At 48.4% G+C, this 20854-nt stretch overlaps 1 protein-coding gene across 2 annotated transcripts in view; it reads right to left on the bottom strand.

Moving 5' to 3' along the window:
- The window catches only part of AKAP8L (A-kinase anchoring protein 8 like), a 31744-nt gene extending 13145 nt beyond the window's left edge, over nt 1-18599 (bottom strand). Inside the window, exons 1-13 of one of the 2 annotated variants that reach the window (XM_065917557.1) lie at nt 18476-18599; nt 13481-13555; nt 9754-9786; nt 9410-9467; nt 9227-9307; nt 6941-7394; nt 6753-6849; nt 6600-6670; nt 6168-6231; nt 5232-5340; nt 3635-3776; nt 3438-3543; nt 3071-3201 (exon numbers count right to left, since the gene is read on the bottom strand). In XM_065917557.1, the coding sequence (XP_065773629.1) occupies nt 3071-3201; nt 3438-3543; nt 3635-3776; nt 5232-5340; nt 6168-6231; nt 6600-6670; nt 6753-6849; nt 6941-7394; nt 9227-9307; nt 9410-9467; nt 9754-9786; nt 13481-13555; nt 18476-18488 (1434 nt within the window). In that variant the 5' untranslated portion in view covers nt 18489-18599. Of the gene's footprint in view, nt 1-3070; nt 3202-3437; nt 3544-3634; nt 3777-5231; nt 5341-6167; nt 6232-6599; nt 6671-6752; nt 6850-6940; nt 7395-9226; nt 9468-9753; nt 9787-13480; nt 13556-18475 lie in introns of both variants that reach the window. The other variant, XM_065917556.1, reaches the window with a different exon arrangement.
- Nucleotides 18600-20854: the final 2255 nt, after the last annotated feature.

Below are 20854 nucleotides of genomic sequence, written 5' to 3'. Positions count from 1 at the left end.
TTCCATTTATATTAGTATCAAAAGAATAAAGTACTTGGGAATAAACTAATAATCCCCAAAAGTAAAAAACTTGTACACTGAAAACTGTAAAATATTGTTGAAAGAAATTAAAGATTCTGAATAAATGCAAAGACATCCCATTTTCATGGACTGGAAGACTTAATATTGCTGAGACAGGGATACTTTCCAAACTGATACAGAAATTGAATATAATCCCATTAGGACACCAGCTGGCTTCTTCGTAGAAACTGTCATGTTGGTCCCAAAATCTATGGAATCTAAAGGAACACAGAATAGCCAAAACAATCTTGAAAAAAAAAAAAGGAGCAGAAGTTACAGGTGTTTGTTTCTGATTCTAAACATTACTATAAAGCTACAGTGTGGTAATAGCATAAGGATAAACACAGAGAACAACAGAATAAAGAGTGCAGAAATAAATCCATGGAGCTACAGTCAACTGACTTTTAGTGAGAGAGCCATGACCATTCAACAAAGAAAGAATACTTTCTTCTACAAATGATATTGGGACAACTGAAAAATCACATGGAATAGAATGAAGTTGAACCGTACCTTACACCATATACAAAAATTAACTCAAATGCATTAAAAACCAAATTGTAGGAGCTAAAACTGTAAAACCCTTATTATAAGAAGACAAAGGGATAAATCTTTGTGACCTTTTGACAATGGATTCTTAGATATGATACCCCAAGCACAAGGAACAAAAGAAAAAAATTTAGATAAACTGAACTTCATCAAAATTAAACTTTTGTGCTGCAAAGACACATCAAGGTGAAAAAACCCATGGGATGGGAGAAAATATTTGCAAATCATATGTCTCATTAAGGACTTGTATCGAGAATATATAAAGAACCTTAACTCATAAAGACCACACAATTAAAAAATAAAGTATCTGAACAGACATTTCTTCCCTTCCAAGAAGACAGACAAATGGCCAAAAAGTCCATGATAAAATGCTCGACATCATTAGTCAGTTATCAGGGAAATGCAAATGAAAAATACAACAGATACCACTCACTGCACACCTGAATGACTGAACAGCTGGAATCAAAAAGTCAGATAATAACAACTATTGGTGAAGTATTGGTGACATATGAATAAATCAGAGCTCACACATTGTTGCTGAGGATATAAAATGGCACAGCCACTCTGGAAGATAAGCTGGCAGTTCCTCAAGAAGTTAAACTGTTACTATTTGACCCAGACATTCCACTCCTGTCTAAAAAAACCATACACATGTCCATACAAAAACTTGAATTACAACAGAATTATCCATAATAGCCAAGAGGTGGAAACTATCTGAATTCTAAAGCATGAATAAACTAAATGTGGTATATATCCATACAAGAGAATATTTTTAGGCCACACAAAGGGATGAAGTTCTGATACATGCTACAATATGGATGAACCTTGAACACATGCTGAACAGAAGAAGCCAATCACAAAAGACCACATACTATGGTGACTGCATTTATATGAAATGCCTAGAAATACATGGAGACAGACAGTAAATTAGTGATTGCCTAAGGTTGGGGGAGTTATGGCAGTTACAGAGTGACAGCTATAACGTATGGGTTTCTTTTTGAGATGATAAAGATGTTCTATAATTGTGCTGACAGCTACACAACTGTGAATATATTAAAAACTACTGACTTTTATTCACTTCTAAATCTGGCATTTTACAGAATATAGTATTTATATTTGAACTCTATAACCAACTACTTCTGATGTCTTCAAAGTATCTTTTATCACCCTTCCAATCCCCTCTATGGTCGCTGGTTGTTACAGCAACTTTTTTTTTTTTTTTTTGAAACTTGCTTTGGAATCAGTTTATATTTTGCTAACTATCATTCATTTCACCTAAATTTTCCAAGTTTTAATACCATGCACTGTCCATTCTCTACAGTCTGCTCTCTGTTCTCTTTTAACCCTTATCAGCTACCAACCCAAGAGTCTCACCTTGGCAAGATCCCTACAGCTTCTCTGTTGCCAAAGCCAATGGACATTTTCTATATCTTTCGAAATCTGTCAATGGTATATGCCAATCCTGAATCTCCTCAACCATCCCAGCCAGATCTCTAAGCCCATCCCACTGTTGAGAATCACTGCACTGAGAAAGACCAGAGATGAATTTGATGGGCCTGGAAAAAGGCTGAGAAATGATTTCTTACACTCCCCTTGTGTGCTACATCTGCTCATAAGCTCTGTCAGCAGCGTCCAGGATGACGGCAGCCAGGCCTCTCTTTCTAGCCCAGACCTGGCCCTGGGCCTCCCAGCTCTCTCCCTACTACAAAGCTCCACCCTGCTCACTTGATCTCTAAAAGTCAGCTCTAATTCAGGATGTCACCCATTCAACCAAAAAAACACCCACCCTGGCTTCTGTGTTAGGCCTTGGGAATTCACTGGAACACAAGACAATTTTCTTGCCAAACTGGCTCCTTTCCTTGTACCATATGCTACCCCACCCTCCTCATCTTAGCAGCACCACTGTCCACCAGTTAAACAAGTCAGAAATCTGTAATAACCCAGACTTTCATCACTCCCTCATGCCGAACTCCTGTTCACTTTCTCAAGCTGCTCTTCCATCATCTCCCAAGGCCCTTCACTGATCCCCCCACCTCCTTCCCACAACAGGTGCCCAAAGTCTCTAGTCCAATGCCAACTCTAACCCCACCAGTCCCCCACGTAAAAACCCTGCTGCCTGTAGGGGCACGCCCAGGTCCCTCATCCCAGCCCTGGTGAGCCTGTGTCCACCCCCTCCGCCAGGAACCCTTGCACCACATACTTCTCCCTGTTTGCTGTCTGAACCTAACCTGGCCATTGGCCCTCATGCATACACAGGTCCCATTTCCCACAGCCTGCTACTTCTTAAGGTCTGGCTCTGATGCCACCACCTGCCAGGCAGAGTCCCCGTTTCCCATCCCTCTGTAGCGTGGCTGACTGCTCTGGGCTGAAAACGTGTCTATATTCCTGCCCCTGGCAGATCCTCATGGGCAGGCAGGGGTCAGTCAGCCCACAGGATGGTGGGAGGGCACTGGTGGCCACTCACCCTGCGGTTCCGGTTGTGATCCATGGTCTTGAGGTGCTTCTGAATGATCCCAAACTGCATGGGAATGAAGAGGTCACAGGCTGCACAGTGGGCTGCCTCCACCTTCTTCACAAAATGTTCCATGGCAATTTCTGTAGAGGGGAGAAGGAGGGAGTCGCCACTGGTCCCTGACACCTAAGAAAGACCCAGGAGTTGGGGGAAAATGCCAGACCAGTTCCTCACCTCACCCTGCCATTTCCACGTGGGCCTGAGGCTGTTCTCACTGACCCTCCCTGGGGGAACAGAGGGCTGTTGTGACCCTACTCTGAGAACCAGAGGAGGGAAGGCTGAGGTCCTGCCTGGTAGTGCTGGGATGGAACCTCCTCACCTTGTGTCAGATCTTGGTCTCTGTAGATCTGCTGGATCAGACCATCAAGGTCCTCCACGGTTTTCCTGAGCTCCTCTGTCTTTTTCGTCTTGTTGGCGACATATTCCTGCCGGATACACCAAGGAGATACCAAGTTTTGTGTGGGCCACTCTATGCCTGCAGGGTAACAGCAGCTGTCCAACCACTCCAAGGCTCACCTGCAGAAAGTCAGCCGTCTGCTTGGGGAGCTTGGTGCCTACGTACTTAAAGTGTTCCTTGTGAAACTTGCTGTCAAGGTGGCTAGCCATCTCATCCTCGTAAAAGGTTCGGTATTTGCAGAGAGAACACACAAACTGGATCCTGCCATAGGAGGGAAACGCAGAGCTGAGACCAAGAGGGTTCCGGGGAACAGTGCTGCTGCCTCACCCAACCCAGCCGCGAGCCCTGAAACAGGCCTTGCTCATGGGCCTCTGAGGTGTGGTCCCAGCAGGGGGACAGGCTAGACCAGTGGGGTTGGGAGTGCAAAGGGACAGAACATCTGCAGGCTGCAGTTACTGCAACGTAGGGGACAGGGCAGGAGCTCTTCCTTCCCACAGGCAGGAGGCTGAAGCCTGAGGCAGCAGCTGCTGCTGCAACAAGCAAGGAGTCACTGGAAGGTTGCTGGAGGGCCTCTCTACCAAGGCTGGGCAGGAGCCTGTGCACTTGGCCCAGCTGGGGAGCAGAAGGAAGGATGCCCTGGCATGAGCCAGGTGGCCCTGAGGTGCAGAGTGGAGTACGCAGTCCTGAGGCAGGGCCCAAAAAGGTGCTGCATCTTCCTTGTGGGGGCTGAGGGACTCAAAGACCCAGCCCATCCTCTGCTCAGAATGCTTGGGGGTAGTGTCAGGAGGGATGGGAGGCAAGCAGGCCTGGGCACCTTCTGCCTCATCTTCCTCTTCTGAGAAGAGACCAGTCTGAGCTGGAAGGAGGGCGCCCGTCCGGCCTGCCAGAGGGCAGCCTGGAGTCACCTGAGCGAGGTGCTCTGTCTGGGCCGCGTGTCCACAGCAGAAGCCCGGGGTCTGGGGCCTGGGCCGGAGCAGGCCGCCGTGGCAAGGGGCGGAAGAGGCCAGCTGCCACCGAGGCCTCGGGGCAGGTCCCTACCTCTGCCGGACGTCCTTATCTGGGCCACGGGGTCAGCTTTGTCTGGAGAGCCCAGGGGCCGGGCGCCGGCGAGGCTGAGGAAGGTCCAGCAAGAGCAAGAGTCTGAGGCGGAGGAGGAGGAGGCAAGCGCCAGTGCGGGAGCCCTGAGGGCAGACAGACCCGACCAAGGGGCGTGAAGGGCTCAGCCGCAGACAGGCCCGGCCTGAGAGGGCCGGCGGGCCGGGCAGAGGGTAGGCCTGAGGCTGCCACAGCCCACAGGTGCTGCCGTCTCTCCTGAGCACAGTGACGGACTCTTGGCAGCTAGCTGGGGTGGCGCAGGCACCTTGGACCTTGAGTCTCTGCCGAGCTGGCCCCCTCCCGCAGGGGCATCAGGCCCCCAGTGCACCTCGGGGCTCATGTGCCAAGTGACCTAGCGCCGGAGCTTCTGGGCAACGGTGCTGAGCAGTGTCAGATCTCAGGCCAAAGTCACTAGCGGTCGCCAGGCGGCCGCACAGGGGCAGGGGACAAATCAGGCCTTGGGAGCTGGGCCTGGCAGAAAGCAGGGTCCATGCACGGCCGAGCAGGTGGTGGCTCCCAAGGGAGGCCAGAGGGCGGTGAGGCAGCAGAGCTATGGCCCTGCTCTCCTGAAGGCAGCCCCAGAGCGAGGCAGAGGCAAAGGGGTGGAGGGAAGCTGGTTACCTTTCCACCATGCGGTCTCGCTGCCGCTTTTTCTGCTTGTCCAGGCTCTTTTTGCCTGCCTGCAACTTGCGTTTGGCCTGGCCACTCTCATCCTGGGCGCTCAGGACCCCTATAGGAACAGAAGGGCATGGTTACCAGTCTGTGGCCTCTGGCTGGATATCCACTGTCTACTCCAGGGGGTCCATTCTGAAAGCAGCTGCTCGAGCAAGGCCTCTGGCTGCGAGCAGGGCTGGGAGCCCTGGGATGGGTGGGGAGTTGACCCCACCACGTTCCAGGACATCCACACTCTGCAGAGTGAGCCACAGGGAAGCTGGAAGGTAAAGAGAGGCTGTCTCAGTGGGGATACTGGCAAAAGTTCAGAGGACCCAGGTGGCAGAATGCAGGAAGGCCTCAGGTGGGGCCTGAGTGCAGCCCCCAAGGGTAAAGGCCCCAAAGCTCACACGGCCCTGCCCACCCACACTGGGTACCGCGGCAACAGTAGGCTGAGGCTGGATTTAGGTTAGGTACCTGCTGACGCTCATCACTCGAATAGGGAGACACGGACACCCAACAGGGGCTGTAGAGGTGCTAAGGGAAAGGACACGCAAACCAGAGCCGTAAAAACTGCACCAAGGGTCCCAGCTTGGACACCAGCCACTGAGGACTCGGAACTGCACGTTACGAAGGGCCTGAGGGCAGGGGCTGTGCCTGGGGTTCCCCCACACTTTTGCTTGCTCCCCCCACCTGAAGGCAAAACCAGTGTACTGTCTGGAGATCAGGGCCAGAGTGGGAACCAGGTAGAGGAAGAGAGGTTACTCCCTACCAGCACATAGTCAGCCACACAGGGACGATCCAAGTTGGACATATTTCTGCCAAAACCCTGCCCTCGGCTGGACCCCTCCCACCACAAGCATCTGGAAAAGCCACCCCAGTACCCAGGCCACTCAGAAGACTCACCCTTCTCTGCATCCTCTTTGCCATCTTCCTTCCCCTCCTCTTTTCCCTCTTCATCTTCTCCTTCCTAGGACACAATTTCAGAGAGTCAATGTTAAAGGCTGTGCAGTTGCTCCTAACAGCTGTTAAGTGACAAGGCCCTGTACCAGGTCAGGCATAGAGCCAGGCGCCTCACGTCCTCCCAACAGGCCTCGCACAGAGGGCTCACTCGGCCATTTTCTGAAAAGGAAATCCAGCCTCTGGTTAGGCGGCCTGCCAACAGCCTGTGCTCTCTACCAGACCTCCACTTCCTCGTGCTAATCATGCCTGCATGCAGAGGTAACTCAGGCTGGCCTGTGGTTCTTCTGAGAGGCCTGCCCTGTGGCACAGGGACTCAAGCAGCCCACTGTTCGCAGGTCTCACCCACAGAGAGGGTGCAGGGCTGGGGCCACTTACTGCTCTGGAGCCCTTCTCCACAGCCTCAGCGCCTTCAGGGCCCTCTGCAGCTTCCCCCTCTGTGCCTTCGTCTGAAAGGTAAGAGGAGCAAGCTCAGCACAGGAGTTCCATGGGGCAGAGGGCAAGGGTCATGGGCCCAGCACCCAGGCTCACCGTTGTCCGAATCACTGTTATCGGAGCAGTCCGTCCGGGTGGCTTTGCTGTCTGGCTCATCAGGACTGCCGCATTGCTTTCTCTTCTTTTTCTTGGTCTGAGTCAGAAAGAAGGAGCCGGGTCAGGGTAAACGGTTTCAGGCACTTCACCTTCTCAGTCACAGACCAGGAGGGCCCCCTGTCACTCACCCGGAAGTCAGCCGTGGTCCAGGTCTTCCAGGTCCGCCTCATCTGCTTCATGCCATTGCCAAACCCAAAGCCAAAACGGGAGCCACCTGGGAAGGTGCCCCCGCCACGCATGCCCTGGAACATGCCGTACTCAGGGATGATGTTCTGGGAGAAGAGGGAGGGCAGCCGGGAGGCACCAGGCATGCACTGGCCCCGGGCCCCCATGGGGTCTTCCCACATGCGCCCATAGCCCGAGGCCATCGGCCGGCCACTCCGGGAGTCCCGGGCCCAGCCCTGAGCCCGTGGGCCAAAATTGTCGCTGCCACGCATGCGGAACTGGTCGCGGTAGGCATCGTACTGGCCCTCATAGGCCATTTCCATATCAGGGTCAAGCTCTCCGTAGTCATAGCCCGACCGGTATAAGTCACGCTCGCTCAGGACGGCCCTCGAGTCACAGGCCTCGTAGGAATCATACCTGCAGAGGCAGATGACAAGCATCAAGGGGGCCTCGGGTCCCCTCACCCTTCTGCTCCTGCCTTCCAGCAAACCTGCCCGTTCTGGGGACAGAAGACCCACTCCAGCACTACCCCAGCCCATCACAGAGGACTGACATTCAGAAATGCCAACTTAAAAGGCTTCTCGGGGCAGACTTCTAGAAGATGGCAGGTGCCCTCAGCTCACGTCCCCAAGCCTGCATATGACCACGCACCAGCTTTCAGACCCTAAGAGGACTGACTGCTAGGGTAGAGTAGGTCTCAGGAGAAGAGCGGGCCCACAGGAAATGTGTGTGTCTGTGCAGTCACAATGTCCACGGCTGCTCCTCGAGGGGCAGAGCCATGTGCCCCAGCATCCGCAATGCATGGGCAATCCAGCGCATCAGTGTTTTGTCCACCGGGGCTGGTAACATCCAAAGGAAACCCCCAAACCCCCTCACCATTGAAAACAAAGAGGAATACAGGACGTTTGCTGGTAAAGACACCGCAACCTTGCCCAATGACAAGAACAGAACTCTTATGAGCTCGTATCATCCCTGGAGCCCAGGACAGAGCATCACAGCCTACACAGCAAGTGGGAAGGCAAGCCAGACATTCTGACTGTGGAATCAGAGACAGCTGTTCTAACCTCGGCTGCAGCCCACAGGCCCAGACCCCACACGTCTCTTTGCCAAAGCTTGGTAGTTCAGAAGCACCAGCAGCATGAAAGAGGAGGCCAGGGCGACCCAATTGCCACTCTGTCTCTGAACCCTGCTTTCCAGCTTTAGGTTGCTGCAAGATGGTACACAGGCAGCTGGCACCAGCAGCAGTGTCAGCCCCCCCACAACTGCCCGCCATCGGGCAGTCTCAGATCCAACACCATGACTATCAGGCACAAGGAGAGGGGATGTGCTGGGCCTCCCCCAACACTTTTTGCTTGCTAGAGAGCCCACGCAAGCAAAAATCTCCTTGGTACCCTCTGCCCCCTAGTACTCCTGGAGCCTCACTTGGCCCTATCAGTGTCTGGCCAGGCCCCTCCTTACTCTCGGCTCTCTCCCATCTGTCAACTGAAGCCATTAGGCCACTTCACTCCATCCCGTGGTAGAAATTCATGTGCCTTTCTCACTGAAACCTCTCACTAGGGCACAAAACTCCTGGGCCAGCACCAGATCAGACAAGGATAAATCTGAAGGCAGATCTGAGTGGAGGCCCAGCTCCTGCGTGCCTCTGGGCAAGAGGTATGACCTGCGGGCACTTCACTTTCCTCATCTACAAAATGAGGACATCAACTGCTCCCGACAGGGGCACTTCTGAGGCTCAACAGCTACACATTTATAAGGCACCAAAGGGTGGCCAGGACGTGCCCCCATCTTTCCTGTGCCTTATGTGGGATGGCCCAGCTTGCGGTGCTCAGCTCAAGGGCTCACCCCATCCTTTATACACAACCCAAACGGTCCTGCCCTGACAGAGTGCAGGGTGCAAAGTATTGCAAGGACTTCAAATGGCTGTCTCCAGAAGGAAGAGTCATTCGACAATGACCCTGAGAAGAGCCACTCAGAGGTCACAGTGAAACCAGCCCAGAGTGGGCTTGCTCGGCCCTCTACAAGCTGGAAAAGAGGCTCACCACCAGGCAATGGGTGAGGATGGAGGGAGGACGGGACACAAGCCAGAGAAGGAACGTGAAACAGACCCTACACAGTCTCTGGGAAGCCTCAGTAGCACAGCAAAGAAGGAGAAAGCAGACAGATATAACAGGAAGTTCATAAAAGGGAGACTGCCAGGGGGCTGTGGGTGACCCTGCAAAGCCTCCGCCCCTAGGCTAGTGCCCACTCACCTTTCTCCACCTGAGCCGTACACGCCTCCTTGTATCATGTCTGTCTCCAAATGCGGCACCATATCTAAGCGTTGATTAATTCTGGACAAAACGGAATCAGCACTGGCACTACCCATGGCACTAGGGTTTGCATTTGTGTCAGAGTTAGGCATTTCCCAAGAGTTTGAAGTGGCCATACCATACCCATAGTTGGTGGTGTTATCCTGGCCATAGCCATAGCCATAACCATAGTTCTCGTAGCCTGCAATGATGGAGACAGAAAGATAGACAGACAAGATGGAGGGGGCGAGGAGAGACAGACACACACAGAGACAAGGACACCTTTGGTCACAGAGACAAGTCTGGATCTTAGCCACCCAAAGCTGGATTGGCCCAGCCTTCTGGGAAGGAACAGCCAGCCCCAGGGCACCTCGAACCCCTAAAGACAAGCCCCATCCCGAAACCTTGGTTAAGCTGCACAGTGGCAGAAAAGACTCAACCAGTCCAATCCCAAGGGAGAGAAGAGTGATCACAGGAATAATACTTGCCTCTGTTTGTCCCAGAGTTCCAAGTTCCATATCCTACAAAAAAGTAAAAGGGCAATTATATCTATAATTGCTTACAGTATGATGAGTCTAATTCCGGCATAAAAACAATGATTCCTAGAACCTGAGCGGAGGCTGAACCTCCCCTAACTGAGAAGCCTTGAGCTTGAGAGCACTATCTAACTGACCCAGGCCACATGATGCCCTGGTGCCCGATCTTTTGTGGCTCTGACCATCTGCTATTTAAGGAACCTACCCCATCAAGACTCTCAGGGAAGTAATTTGGCTCCTATATGGCTTCCGTAATAAGTCAGAATTGGAAGATTACTCTGGCCCTTGGCTAAGCACCAATGAGAGGAAGAGGTAAGCAGTTCCGGTGCTTTACACTGATCCCACGCTATAAAAGAAGCTCAGCAAAGAGCTCACATCCACTCCAAAATCCTGTCAATCAGACCACCCGACAAAGCCATCTGGAGCAGAGAAACTGACCACCCTAGTCCCTCAAATGTCTGCCTTAACAGGGAGAACCATCAAGCCCTTGAATTGTGTGAGTGCGCTGCATGGGAACACATAAGCAGAGGGAAAGACAAGACACCATCCTTGAGAAGAGCTGATGAAAATACAATTTGGATTATAAACTAAATGTACTTTGAATTTTATTATAGCACATAAGAAAAATTCTTTCCTTCGAAAACATAAAGCCATTGAAAACTGACCAAGTGTCAAGCCAAGGGCAATCTCTGAGTTGAGCACACACAATTCTCTCCCAAGGAAGTGTATGAGAACAGGTGGCCACCTTCCCAGTGTCTCTGTGGGACCTCAGAGTTATCTCCTATTCCGCAATGTCTACCCTGCAGACAGACAGGTCATGCTTCTCCCAGAACAGAGAACCAAACCTCAGCGAGACGGCAGTGTGATGAACAACAGAATCCAGCCACAGGAAAGCAAGAGTGCATACACTGAGACGAATCAGAGTGAACATGCCTGGGTGCAAGCTGAAATCCTATACTCAGGTTTCCCCTCGATCTACTGCACAAACGAATAGGGAGACACTGGAAACCAGCAAGGACCTGGAGATGAAACTAATGAACCGTGGACGTGCTAGAGCTCACAAAGCAAAAATCCTCTACAGCTGGGGAAACCAAAGCAGGAGCTTCTCATTCGTTTGTTCATTCAACGATTACCATGCTCAGAGCACACAGAACAGAGGCGAGCAGTCCCAGGCACTCCTCAGGTCCAGAGCACTGTGTGGTAAAGCAGACCCTGAGTGATTAGAGAGCAGCAAGGGACAGCAGGTGGAGATCACGCAAGGAGTGAGTGGTGAATGAGGCATTCAAACAGGCGAGAAGAGTGGCTGGCACAGCCATACAAGGAAAAGTGCACACTTAGTCCCAGCAGCTAAAAGGGTCTGGCCACGTGGCTGTCTGCAACCAGGACACTGGACACTGGCTATTCAAAAAAGACAGGACTGGGAGACAAAGGCAGCCCATCGGGGCTATGCCTGAGTCCCGAATATGGTGTCCCTACCAAACTCCAGGTTTCCACTACCGAGGACTTGCCAGAACAGCAGAGAGGCACGAGGAAAGGAATAAAATATGTGCAAGATTTGTGCGCAAAACCTACAAAACACTAAAAAAAAAAAAAAAATCAGACATAAACAAATAAAGTGACATACTGTGTTTGCATAGTGGAAGGTTTAATACTATTAAGATTTCAATTCGCCCAACCTATAGATTCAAGACCAATCTACTCCAGATCTCAGGAGAAATTTTTATAGAAATTGACAAACTGATTCTAAAATTTATAGGTATAAGCAAAGAAACAAGAATATGCAAGTCAATTTTGGAAAAAGAATAAACCTAGAGGACTCATATTCATAAATTTCAAGACTGAATATAGTGATCAAGACAGTAAGGTAGTAGAGGAAACTTAAGACATGCAAATCAATGAAACAGAATTAGAATCCAGATACAGACCCACACATATACATTCAATTAATTTTCAACAAAGGTAAAGAAGAATCTTGACCTATATTGTATACTTGGTAGAAATATTTACTCAAAATGGATCACAAAATAAACGTAAAACCTAAGACTATTAAGTGCTTAAAAGAAAATCTTGGTAGAAATATTAACTCAAAATGGATCACAAAATAAATGTAAAACCTAACACTATTAAGAGCTTAAAAGAAAATCTTTGTGACCCTGGTTTAAGTATAAATTTCCCAGATACAATTGGGAGGACTTCCCTGGTGATCCAGTGGTTGAGAATCTGCCTTCCAAAGCAGGGTCATGGGTTCAAACCCTGGTCAGGCAACTAAGCTCAAGTCACAAGTAGAGAGGCCCATGTGCTGCAATTACTGAGTCTGTGCACTCTAGAGCCTGTGTTCTACAAGAGAAACATCTTGTAACTAGAGAAGCTCCTGCACTGCAATGAAGAGTCGGTTCAAATGATTAAAAAAAACAAAAAGAAAAAAAAGACTGGGATTTTCCTGGCAGTCCAGTGGTTAAGACTCAAGTTCAAATCCTGGTCAGAGAATTAAGATTCCACATGCCACAGAGCACAGCTGCAAGATTTTTAAAACAAACAAGAATAAAAGACTGATGAACTGGACTTCACCAAAAATGAAGGATTTGTGTTCTTCAAAAGACACTATCAAGAGAACAAATAAATAAGCCCCAGCCTGGGAGAAAATATTTGCAAATGGCACATCTTGTAAAATGCTTTGGACCAGAATATATAAACCTGAGGGAAAATGGTTCAAAAAAGATGCGCAATTTGGGATTATGTCTAATGAAAAGGGTTGAGGTAGGAAGGGTAGGACAGAGAAGCCATGCAAACAAAATTTCTCTTCCTTATGAACTATTTGATACCTCTTTACTCATTTTCAGAAGATTTTCTTAAGTCTCCCTCTCCCCTGGGACAATCTGACAATCCTTCAGGGAATTTTACTTATTTCCACTTAATCAGTGACTCCTGAGAGAATGTGACTGTAGACTCAGTCTTTCCCTAGACCTTGGCAGTAAAACCAATTACCCATCTCAATAACCAAGGCAAAACCCTTTGAAGAAAGCTCCTTCATGACAGAGAACTAGGGTCATGGTCACAAATCACTGAGAAACAGCTTTACTGGCAGTTCTGGGTTGCTGAGAGACACCAACAGAATATCTATGGATCCTTCTGAATTAGAGATTCAGTGTGTCTGTCCACAGTTGAGAAATCAATGAGAAACTTTCTCTCAACCCTGTGTGTGAGGAGCCTGCCGGCCTGACTATGTCTCTAATAGCCATCTAGATTCAGACACGCAGCCTCTCCTACACTGGAAGCTCATGCACTACCCTGGGGTTAAGTTAATGGCTCGGTTTCTGCTCACACCAATCCTTTGGACTTTGGCCATTCTCCTCCCCAAACCCTCCCTCGAAGGGATTTATGGAACCTACATCTTTGTCACAGGCCACAAGTACTTCTAACAGTTTGTCAAAGGAACCAATCATATACAGCCAAGAACTCCAGCTTGCTCAATAACAGACACCTTTCCCATAATTGCGCCCAAAGCGCAATTCTAACCCCTCCGTAGCTATTCTAAGAGCCCACCATACCATTTCACACAAGTTTGCATTTGGAAAAGACAGTGTGACAGCAATGTTAAAGGCTACTACTAAACCAGTGGATTGCTCTGCCACTAGAAAGCAGAGCATGCACCCTCCAGTTCCCAGGGGCCCACACTTACCATAATCACAGGTGGGCTGGGCGCTGGTGTCTGAGTACGTTGACTGCAAAGTGGTTTCAGATCCCTGGACAAAGCCTAAATATATGTACAGTGTGGTTAATTTCTCCAAACAAGCCACATGAAAATGATCTAAGACTACCCTTCAGTGGAGACTGCCTGGCAGACCCTCCCCTCACAGGAAAGCCACCAAACTTTGGGTTTATGAACACCTCCAGAACATATCAACCAAAGGAAAGGCAGGCTATGTTTAACTTGCTTTGTCAAAAGATTGGATAAACATTTTTAAACCTTTAAGCCAGTATCCTGTATTGATAAATGGGTACCCAAATTATTCAGGTAAATGAAGAAAACGTTTACATCAAATCACTGAAAGGTGAGCTCCAACTCAAAAAACAAAGGGGGTTAATTTTGAACAATGTTAAGGTAAATAATACCTATCCCATTCCCCCAAATCTAAAGCTTATATACTTTTTTCATTTTCCCATTTAAAAAAAAAAGTGTATTACAATTACCTCTTAAATGTAATTACTTGGGGTTAGCATGTTTACATGGAACAAGTATTACAGATTACACGTATAATGTCCTATCTTCTCAAATCTTATACTATTTCTCAACTTCTAATGAATTAGTACCAAGTAAGGAAAATCTGAACTTCTACCAGAAACTACTGGTCTCAAATGCTGATTATCTTTTAATCTACACTTTTAAAATATTTCTGTAAAATATTTTTTAAGTGATTTGCCCTTAGCACTGAAATTATGACAGACACCATAAGAGGCAACATTTGCCCGTTCCCATCAAGATCCAACTCATGACCTAAAAATTAAAGCCAGCACCTCCAGTAGCTTGCTCACAATAAAAGCATACACCAAGTGCCTTTCCCTGAGCAGGCATTCAAGTATTTGCTGACACTCTTTCTAGTTCACTTCTTTTTTCTTTTTTTTCTAGTTCATTTCTTAAGACCATAGCAGCAAATATGACAGCAACAACAGCCAACACTGAACAAGTGTTTTTCCCACAGGATGCTAAGAGGTTCATCTGCATTATTTCGCTTCATCCTCACCAGAGCCAACAAAACGGACAGGGCCAAGACCCTTTACCCTGTCAATTCCAAAGTCCAAAAAGGTCTGAAAACCAAGTGTTTTCCTCAAATGTGGTGTCAACATGCATTTTAGGCAAAACTGACCCATGAGAACATTCTTTATCTTTCTTCATTTAATTACAAGGTGCTGTCCCAAACCCCACTGCAGGTGTCGTGGAACGTCCTTTTAAGCTAGAATTCCAAAACACACCCAGCTCCAAGGGTTTCAAATAAAGATCAGTGGATCCACACTTTACTTCCCAGAGGAGGGAACTGAGACTGGGCACTGGGGAATGAGATAGCTGGTGACAGAAGTATATAAATCCAACATTTTCTACATTCCCTAATTAAAGAGGGTACACTGGAATGGATTTCCTCCAGAGACCCAGGACCTTCCTGAGATGCCTAAATTGTAACCCTGATAATAACTGTACACAAGAAACATTGAAAGTAATCTAAAGAAGGTTCACCTGTGGGGAAGGCTCCCAGTGTAAGTACCACCTTACACTGGCCTTTTCCACTGCTTGCTCAAGTAGCTTTAGGAAACCTGTTTGTTCAGCAATAGTGCCACTGGCAAAACAACTCCAGACTTTAGGTAACGTGGTCTGAAAGTACTGCAGCTGCAACTAACCTACCACAAGCTAACAGGAATACATACTGGAACACAGTATTAAAGCTACAGAGCAAAAGATCTACGTATATTGAGGGGAGAGGGCCCTGATTCTTCCTTGAGAAAAAGGAAAGATAATCCATCAATCCATCAGACCTTCAGAGTTCAAAGGCAAACTCAGCTCTAGTTCCGTCCTCTCTACATTAATATTCTGTGCCACAACACTGCCCCCAGGGCAGGACCTTCTTTAGCCAGTTATGCTCCAATTGTGAACCAATTCTTATCTGGCTGAGTATCGATCTTGTCTTGGTTCAGCTTGATTTTTCAGCTTGATTTCAGAGAGGCTGGTATCTTTTTTTGCTCAAAAACACACAAAGCTTCTCAATTTTATTCTTTTCCCATGTTTTTTAGAACGGGATTCTTTGAAGAAATAATATTAAGTGACCAAAAACTGGAAGACAATAGGAAAGAGGTTAGGTTGCCGCCAACCTCTACTATCCAGAGAAAATCAGCCTCCAAGATGGCCTCCAATGATTCTTGCCTTCTGACATCATGTTGTCTCTTCCCAAATAGAGGGAGGCAGTTTAATCGAAAAGATATTATAGAAATGACCCAGTGCAACTTCTGAGGCTTCCTCCTCATTCTCTCTCAGATTACTCACTCTTACTATAAGACAGCATATAGTACTCTAGTAGGCCTGTGGAGAGCTCCAGATAGTATAGAAATCAATAGCCAGCATCAACCTGTCAGGCACATAGTTTGAGTCATCTTCAGCCCAAGTTCAGCCTTCAGATGATTAACGTCCCAACTAACATCCAAAATGTTATGAGAAACTATGAGAAATAATTTGAGAAATTATTTATGAGAAATCCCAAGCCAGAGCCATCCAGGTAAACCACCTGTGCATTCCTAACACAGAGAAAATATATGAGATGATGAATGTTCCTATAAAAAGACCGGTGGCATTTCAGACTTTTGTTTAAAGAGCTGATTCTGGATTTTTGTCCTGTATTTCTACTGCTCCTATCTTCCTCCCCTTAGTGGTAGAGACAGAACCTTCTTTCTCAAGTATACATTTAAAAAATTAGGTTAAAAAATTAGACAAATTATCAAAAAGATACATTTTAAATCACCTTCTACCCTTACTAATAATGGTAACATTTGCTTTAAGGCCTCCAGAAATTCTCCTTAAAGGCAAAGAGAGTTGTCTAAAATGTGACATAAAATGCCTGACATTCATTCATTTATTTACGACAGCACCTCCTGACACGTGGTGTCTTAGTTCCACCACCAGGAACTGAACCTGTGCCCCTGCAGTGGAATCTTAACCACTGGATTGCCAGGGAAGTCCCTCTGACTTTAGTGGTCTGCTTCTTAAAAGGCAAAGTCACACATTATAAAGCGACTGTGGTTTTCAGTTGGTTAAGATCAAGGGAAAACTAATCATAACCTCATTAGCTTGGCTACCTCACTGCCAACTCAAACACAGAATTATAGCCTACAAGATATGGAGCTGAAATTCAAACTTGACCATCTGTAACCTCTATACATCAGTTTCCTTGCCTAAAAAATTAAATGGATCATTATTAAGCTACCCCACAGCACCCAACCAGTCATCCCCTGGTTTCTTCAGCAGTCCTGTCCCTAATAACCACAGAACTGTCTTCCAGTTCTTGATAAGATTTGGTGAAAAGGATCAGTTTTCAATTCCAGATACGTCAGTATCAATCCGACTGACTTCCCTGGTGAATCAGAAAAGGTACACAAAGGCTAGTGCAGGGTTGCTCAACCTTGGCACTGCTGATGTTTGAGGCCAGATAATTCTTTATGGTGGGGCCACCTTGTGCACTATAGCATGTTTTAGCAGCACTCCTGGCCTCTACCCACTAGCTGCACAGGTAGCAACTCCCACTCCAAGAAGTGACAACCAAATACCACACTTCAAACTTTGCCAATGTCCCCTGGAGGGCAAACTTGCCTGTAGTTGAGAACCACTGGGCTAAGGGATGGTTGCTTAAAAAAATTGGAGCTCTTGCCAAGCTCCTGACCTGGAGGAGGGAGGACTAACACTACCTTCTCGTCTAAGGCCAACATACAGCTGCCTATGGAGCAGCCCCAGAGGCTCAGATTCCACTCTCAGTCCTAAACATTCCAAGTAGAATGCAGCTTACCCAGCAACCACACAAGCTCAAGCCTGTAAAAACCCCTCTTAGCAAGGGAAGCTCTTGGCTGAGAAGTCTCATCAGTTATTCCGAAAGCAATCCCAGACCAGCCTTTGAATTCATTCAGGGATGATTTGTAATCACCCAGGCATATCCTATGGCTCCCTCTCTAATCTCATCATCCCCTCCCTCCCCTTAGCTCAAGACCCACTGATCACCTCGGGCTGATCGTTTAACAGGCCAGGCAGCTCCTGTCACTAGGTCTTTATATGGACGGCCCCCTTGACCAGATATCCCTAACTCCCACTTTCCATTCAGGTCTCTGCTCAAATGCTCAATGCTCTCCAGAGGTCCCCAACCACCCCACGTAATAGAACAAGGTCCTCAGGGTACTGACTACTCCACAACACATACTACGTTCGTTTCCCGATTATGATCTGCCCTTCTCTATAAAACACTTGAAGAATTCCCGTCAATATATCAGAGTCTATTCAACCCCCGACGCCACGATGAATTTGACAGTTGTGGAATGAGTTAACACGGAAGCCAGTCATTCTTTACAAGGCTCAGTCCCTAAGGACGCGAGGTTCCCCACTCGGTCCAAACGCTTCATTTATTTATTCACCGCCCCCCCCCCCACCACACACACCCCCCGCGGCGTGGGGCTGACGCCTCTCCCACCCTGGGGCAGATAAAGGCGAGGGGGTGGGGCGGCCAATCGCGGTATTTGCAGGGAAACTGCGCGGGGGACAATTGCGACTGCAGCCGAGTCCGCAGATCGACCTGAAGAGCCGAGGCCTGAGAAAGGGCGACCTGAGGCGACGAGGGCCCAGGGGGCCGGGCCAGGAACGGAGGCGAGAACTCAGGTGCTGAGACCAAGGCCCACCGACACAGGCGACAGAAGCCAAAACTTCGGGCGGTTGGGAGCCGGGACTCAAGGTGGCCAGCACAAAGAACTGAGACGCCGAGGCGTGAGGGGCACGATACTGAAGCGACGGGCCCCCGGCGCCATTTTGTGACCGCAGAGAGGGCAGTGTCCAAGCCCCGGGGGAGGCACGGACGAGCCCGGCGCGGCTCGGCACACCCCTATCCCTCTGCACCCGGAGCCCGACCCCCCTCCTCACCAACCCTGCCGGGCCCACCTGTGTAGCTCATGGCAGCAGCGAAAACTGCACCCGAACAGTCTGGCAGTTACTCCACGCGTAGGACGCCGCCGCGTTAGCGGAGGCAATCCCCCGAGCCCCTTCTACACACAACTAAGCCCCGCCTCTCGACAGCATTGGCTCGCGCCGGACCCAGGCTTCACGTCTGTTGGATAGCCTTGCTGTCCATCTCGGAGCCTCCTTAGACCTGTGGCTGAGGGTTCTGCCAATCTCACGAGAGCCCCGCCCTAATCCCGCCTCCCGTTATTTTGGGACCATGCTGATTGGCTTAGAGGAGACGGCCTGGAGGTGGACTCCCGCAGAGTTCGAAGGGGCGGAGCTGTTCACTACGGAAAGACCTGAGGCCCAAGCGCGGCCAGGCGGGAAAGGCCTGTGCCCTGGAGGCCCGCCAGAGGGAGCTGGGTCTACAGGGCAGGGCACTCCTCCAGTCCCGGCTTTGCCGCGGGGGTGTTGTGCCAGTCTACACTCTCCTAACTTCCCTGGCCTTCAGCTCCAAAGCGAACAAGGTAAAACCATGTTGGAATGAAAATTACAGCTACGTGCCAAACAAGATACTGGGCACAATTTCAAATATGTGAAATAACATATGTGAAGAATTCAGTCCGGTGCCGGGTGACCTAAAGAAATGTTACATTTTGTTATTCACCATTACATAAAGATAACAGATATACAGCATGCTTATATCATTATATGTAATAAATATATTCGTATTATTTCAAATGCTCCATTGTACCTGTGAGGAAGTTGGTTTTTCTTTTTAAAAACTCCCATTTAAAAACGTAAGAAAACTATGCATGAGACAAGTGCTCGGGCCTGGTGCACTGGGAAGACCCAGAGGGATCCGGTGGAGAGGGAGGTGGGAAGGGGGGTCGGGATGGGGAATACATGTAAATCCATGGCTGATTCATGTCAATGTATGACAAAACCACTACAATATTGTAAAGTAATTAGCCTCCAACTAATAAAAATAAATGAAAAAAATAAAAATAAAAAGATAAGAAAACTGAAGCTTGACATTCATGACTTCCTCAGGGTCCTTGACACTTGAGTGTTAAAGCTGGAATTACCTGCTCTAAACCCTTCTCAGTCAGAGATCCTACAGTAAGAAGCCCAGCCAGGCTCCAGCAATGTATCCGCAGCAGCCTTTTTGGATGTGTCCACTGTCAAGAGTCATCTCGTAGTTGCTAAGAGACAACTTGAGGGAGCTGCAGACACTGAAAATTGTGCTTAATGTGTTTGTGACAATTCATCAAGCTGGGTGACTTGTACTTTTTTGTTTGTTTTAAAGTATGCCACTACTGACTTTTTGATATTAATCTCTCATTTCAATGGCACTTTTTAAAGTCTGTATCCTTCAGAGAAATATGCTGAAACATTAAGACATTAATTGGTCTGATGACCGTTAATTCAGATGGAGAGCAGCACATGGAGGGGCTGTAGCTGAAGAGACTGGTCCTGAGTTTACAGCTGATGAGTAGGTGACAGTTCATTTTACTGTTCCACTTTTCTGTGCTTAGAATTCTCCATGAAAGGTTTTAGCAACTCCTCCAAACCTGGGCCTATGCAAAACTTGACTGCCACGTGGGCCAAAGTTCACAATGCATTGAAAAACTCCATATGTGAAGTACCTGAAGTTCTGCCCAGTGTGCACTCCAGTGTGGGGCTCATTTCAATGTCACCCTCAGGGATACCTGCCTGCCCTCCGAACTAAGGCATGGCCCCAGGACACCTCTCCTGGATCCCATAGCTTCCTTCTCCTTCCTTCCTCCTGTGGCATGTACCACAGCCATATTTTACCCTCATATGTCGACTTCATTAATATCTAATGCTCTGCCTCTGAGACAAGTAGTAGAACTGCTTACGAGAATGTGACCACAAGTTTTAGGGAAAGATTCCTGTGTGTCAAGAATAGCATTCAACCCTTTCAAGGACTGGCCCTTATCGTGGCATCACTGTGGGTGGCAGAGGACCTACTTTCTAAGTTCTTGTATAGTTTGAACTTTTTCTTTACGTCCATCCAGCTTACATCACTTTTTAAAATTATTCTTTTTTTTTTTTTAAAAAAACCTATAAAAAGCTGAACGAGGCCTTTGGGTCAGATCTCATTCCAAGAGAGTCTCTACCAATTTTCAAAGTCTCACACAGGCCCAACCGCAGCACTGGTTAGACATGAGTAGTAGAGGCCCTCCCCCGGCAGGCAAGATGTGTGTCCTGATGTCATAGGAGCAGAAAAGCCAAGTGTGCAGGCCAAGACCACCCTTGGGGGGTGGGGTGTACGTATTGTCACAGCTTGAGTCCCCCCTTCCCAGTCAGGAGCATGGTTGGGGGCCCAGGATAATGGGGTTGGGGTAGGAGAGG

The sequence above is a fragment of the Muntiacus reevesi genome, chromosome 1 (genome assembly GCF_963930625.1).
Source record: "Muntiacus reevesi chromosome 1, mMunRee1.1, whole genome shotgun sequence".
Classification (NCBI taxonomy): Eukaryota; Metazoa; Chordata; class Mammalia; order Artiodactyla; family Cervidae; genus Muntiacus; species Muntiacus reevesi.
The sequence above is the reverse complement of the archived record's forward strand: the minus strand, read 5'-3'. Positions and strand labels throughout refer to the sequence as shown.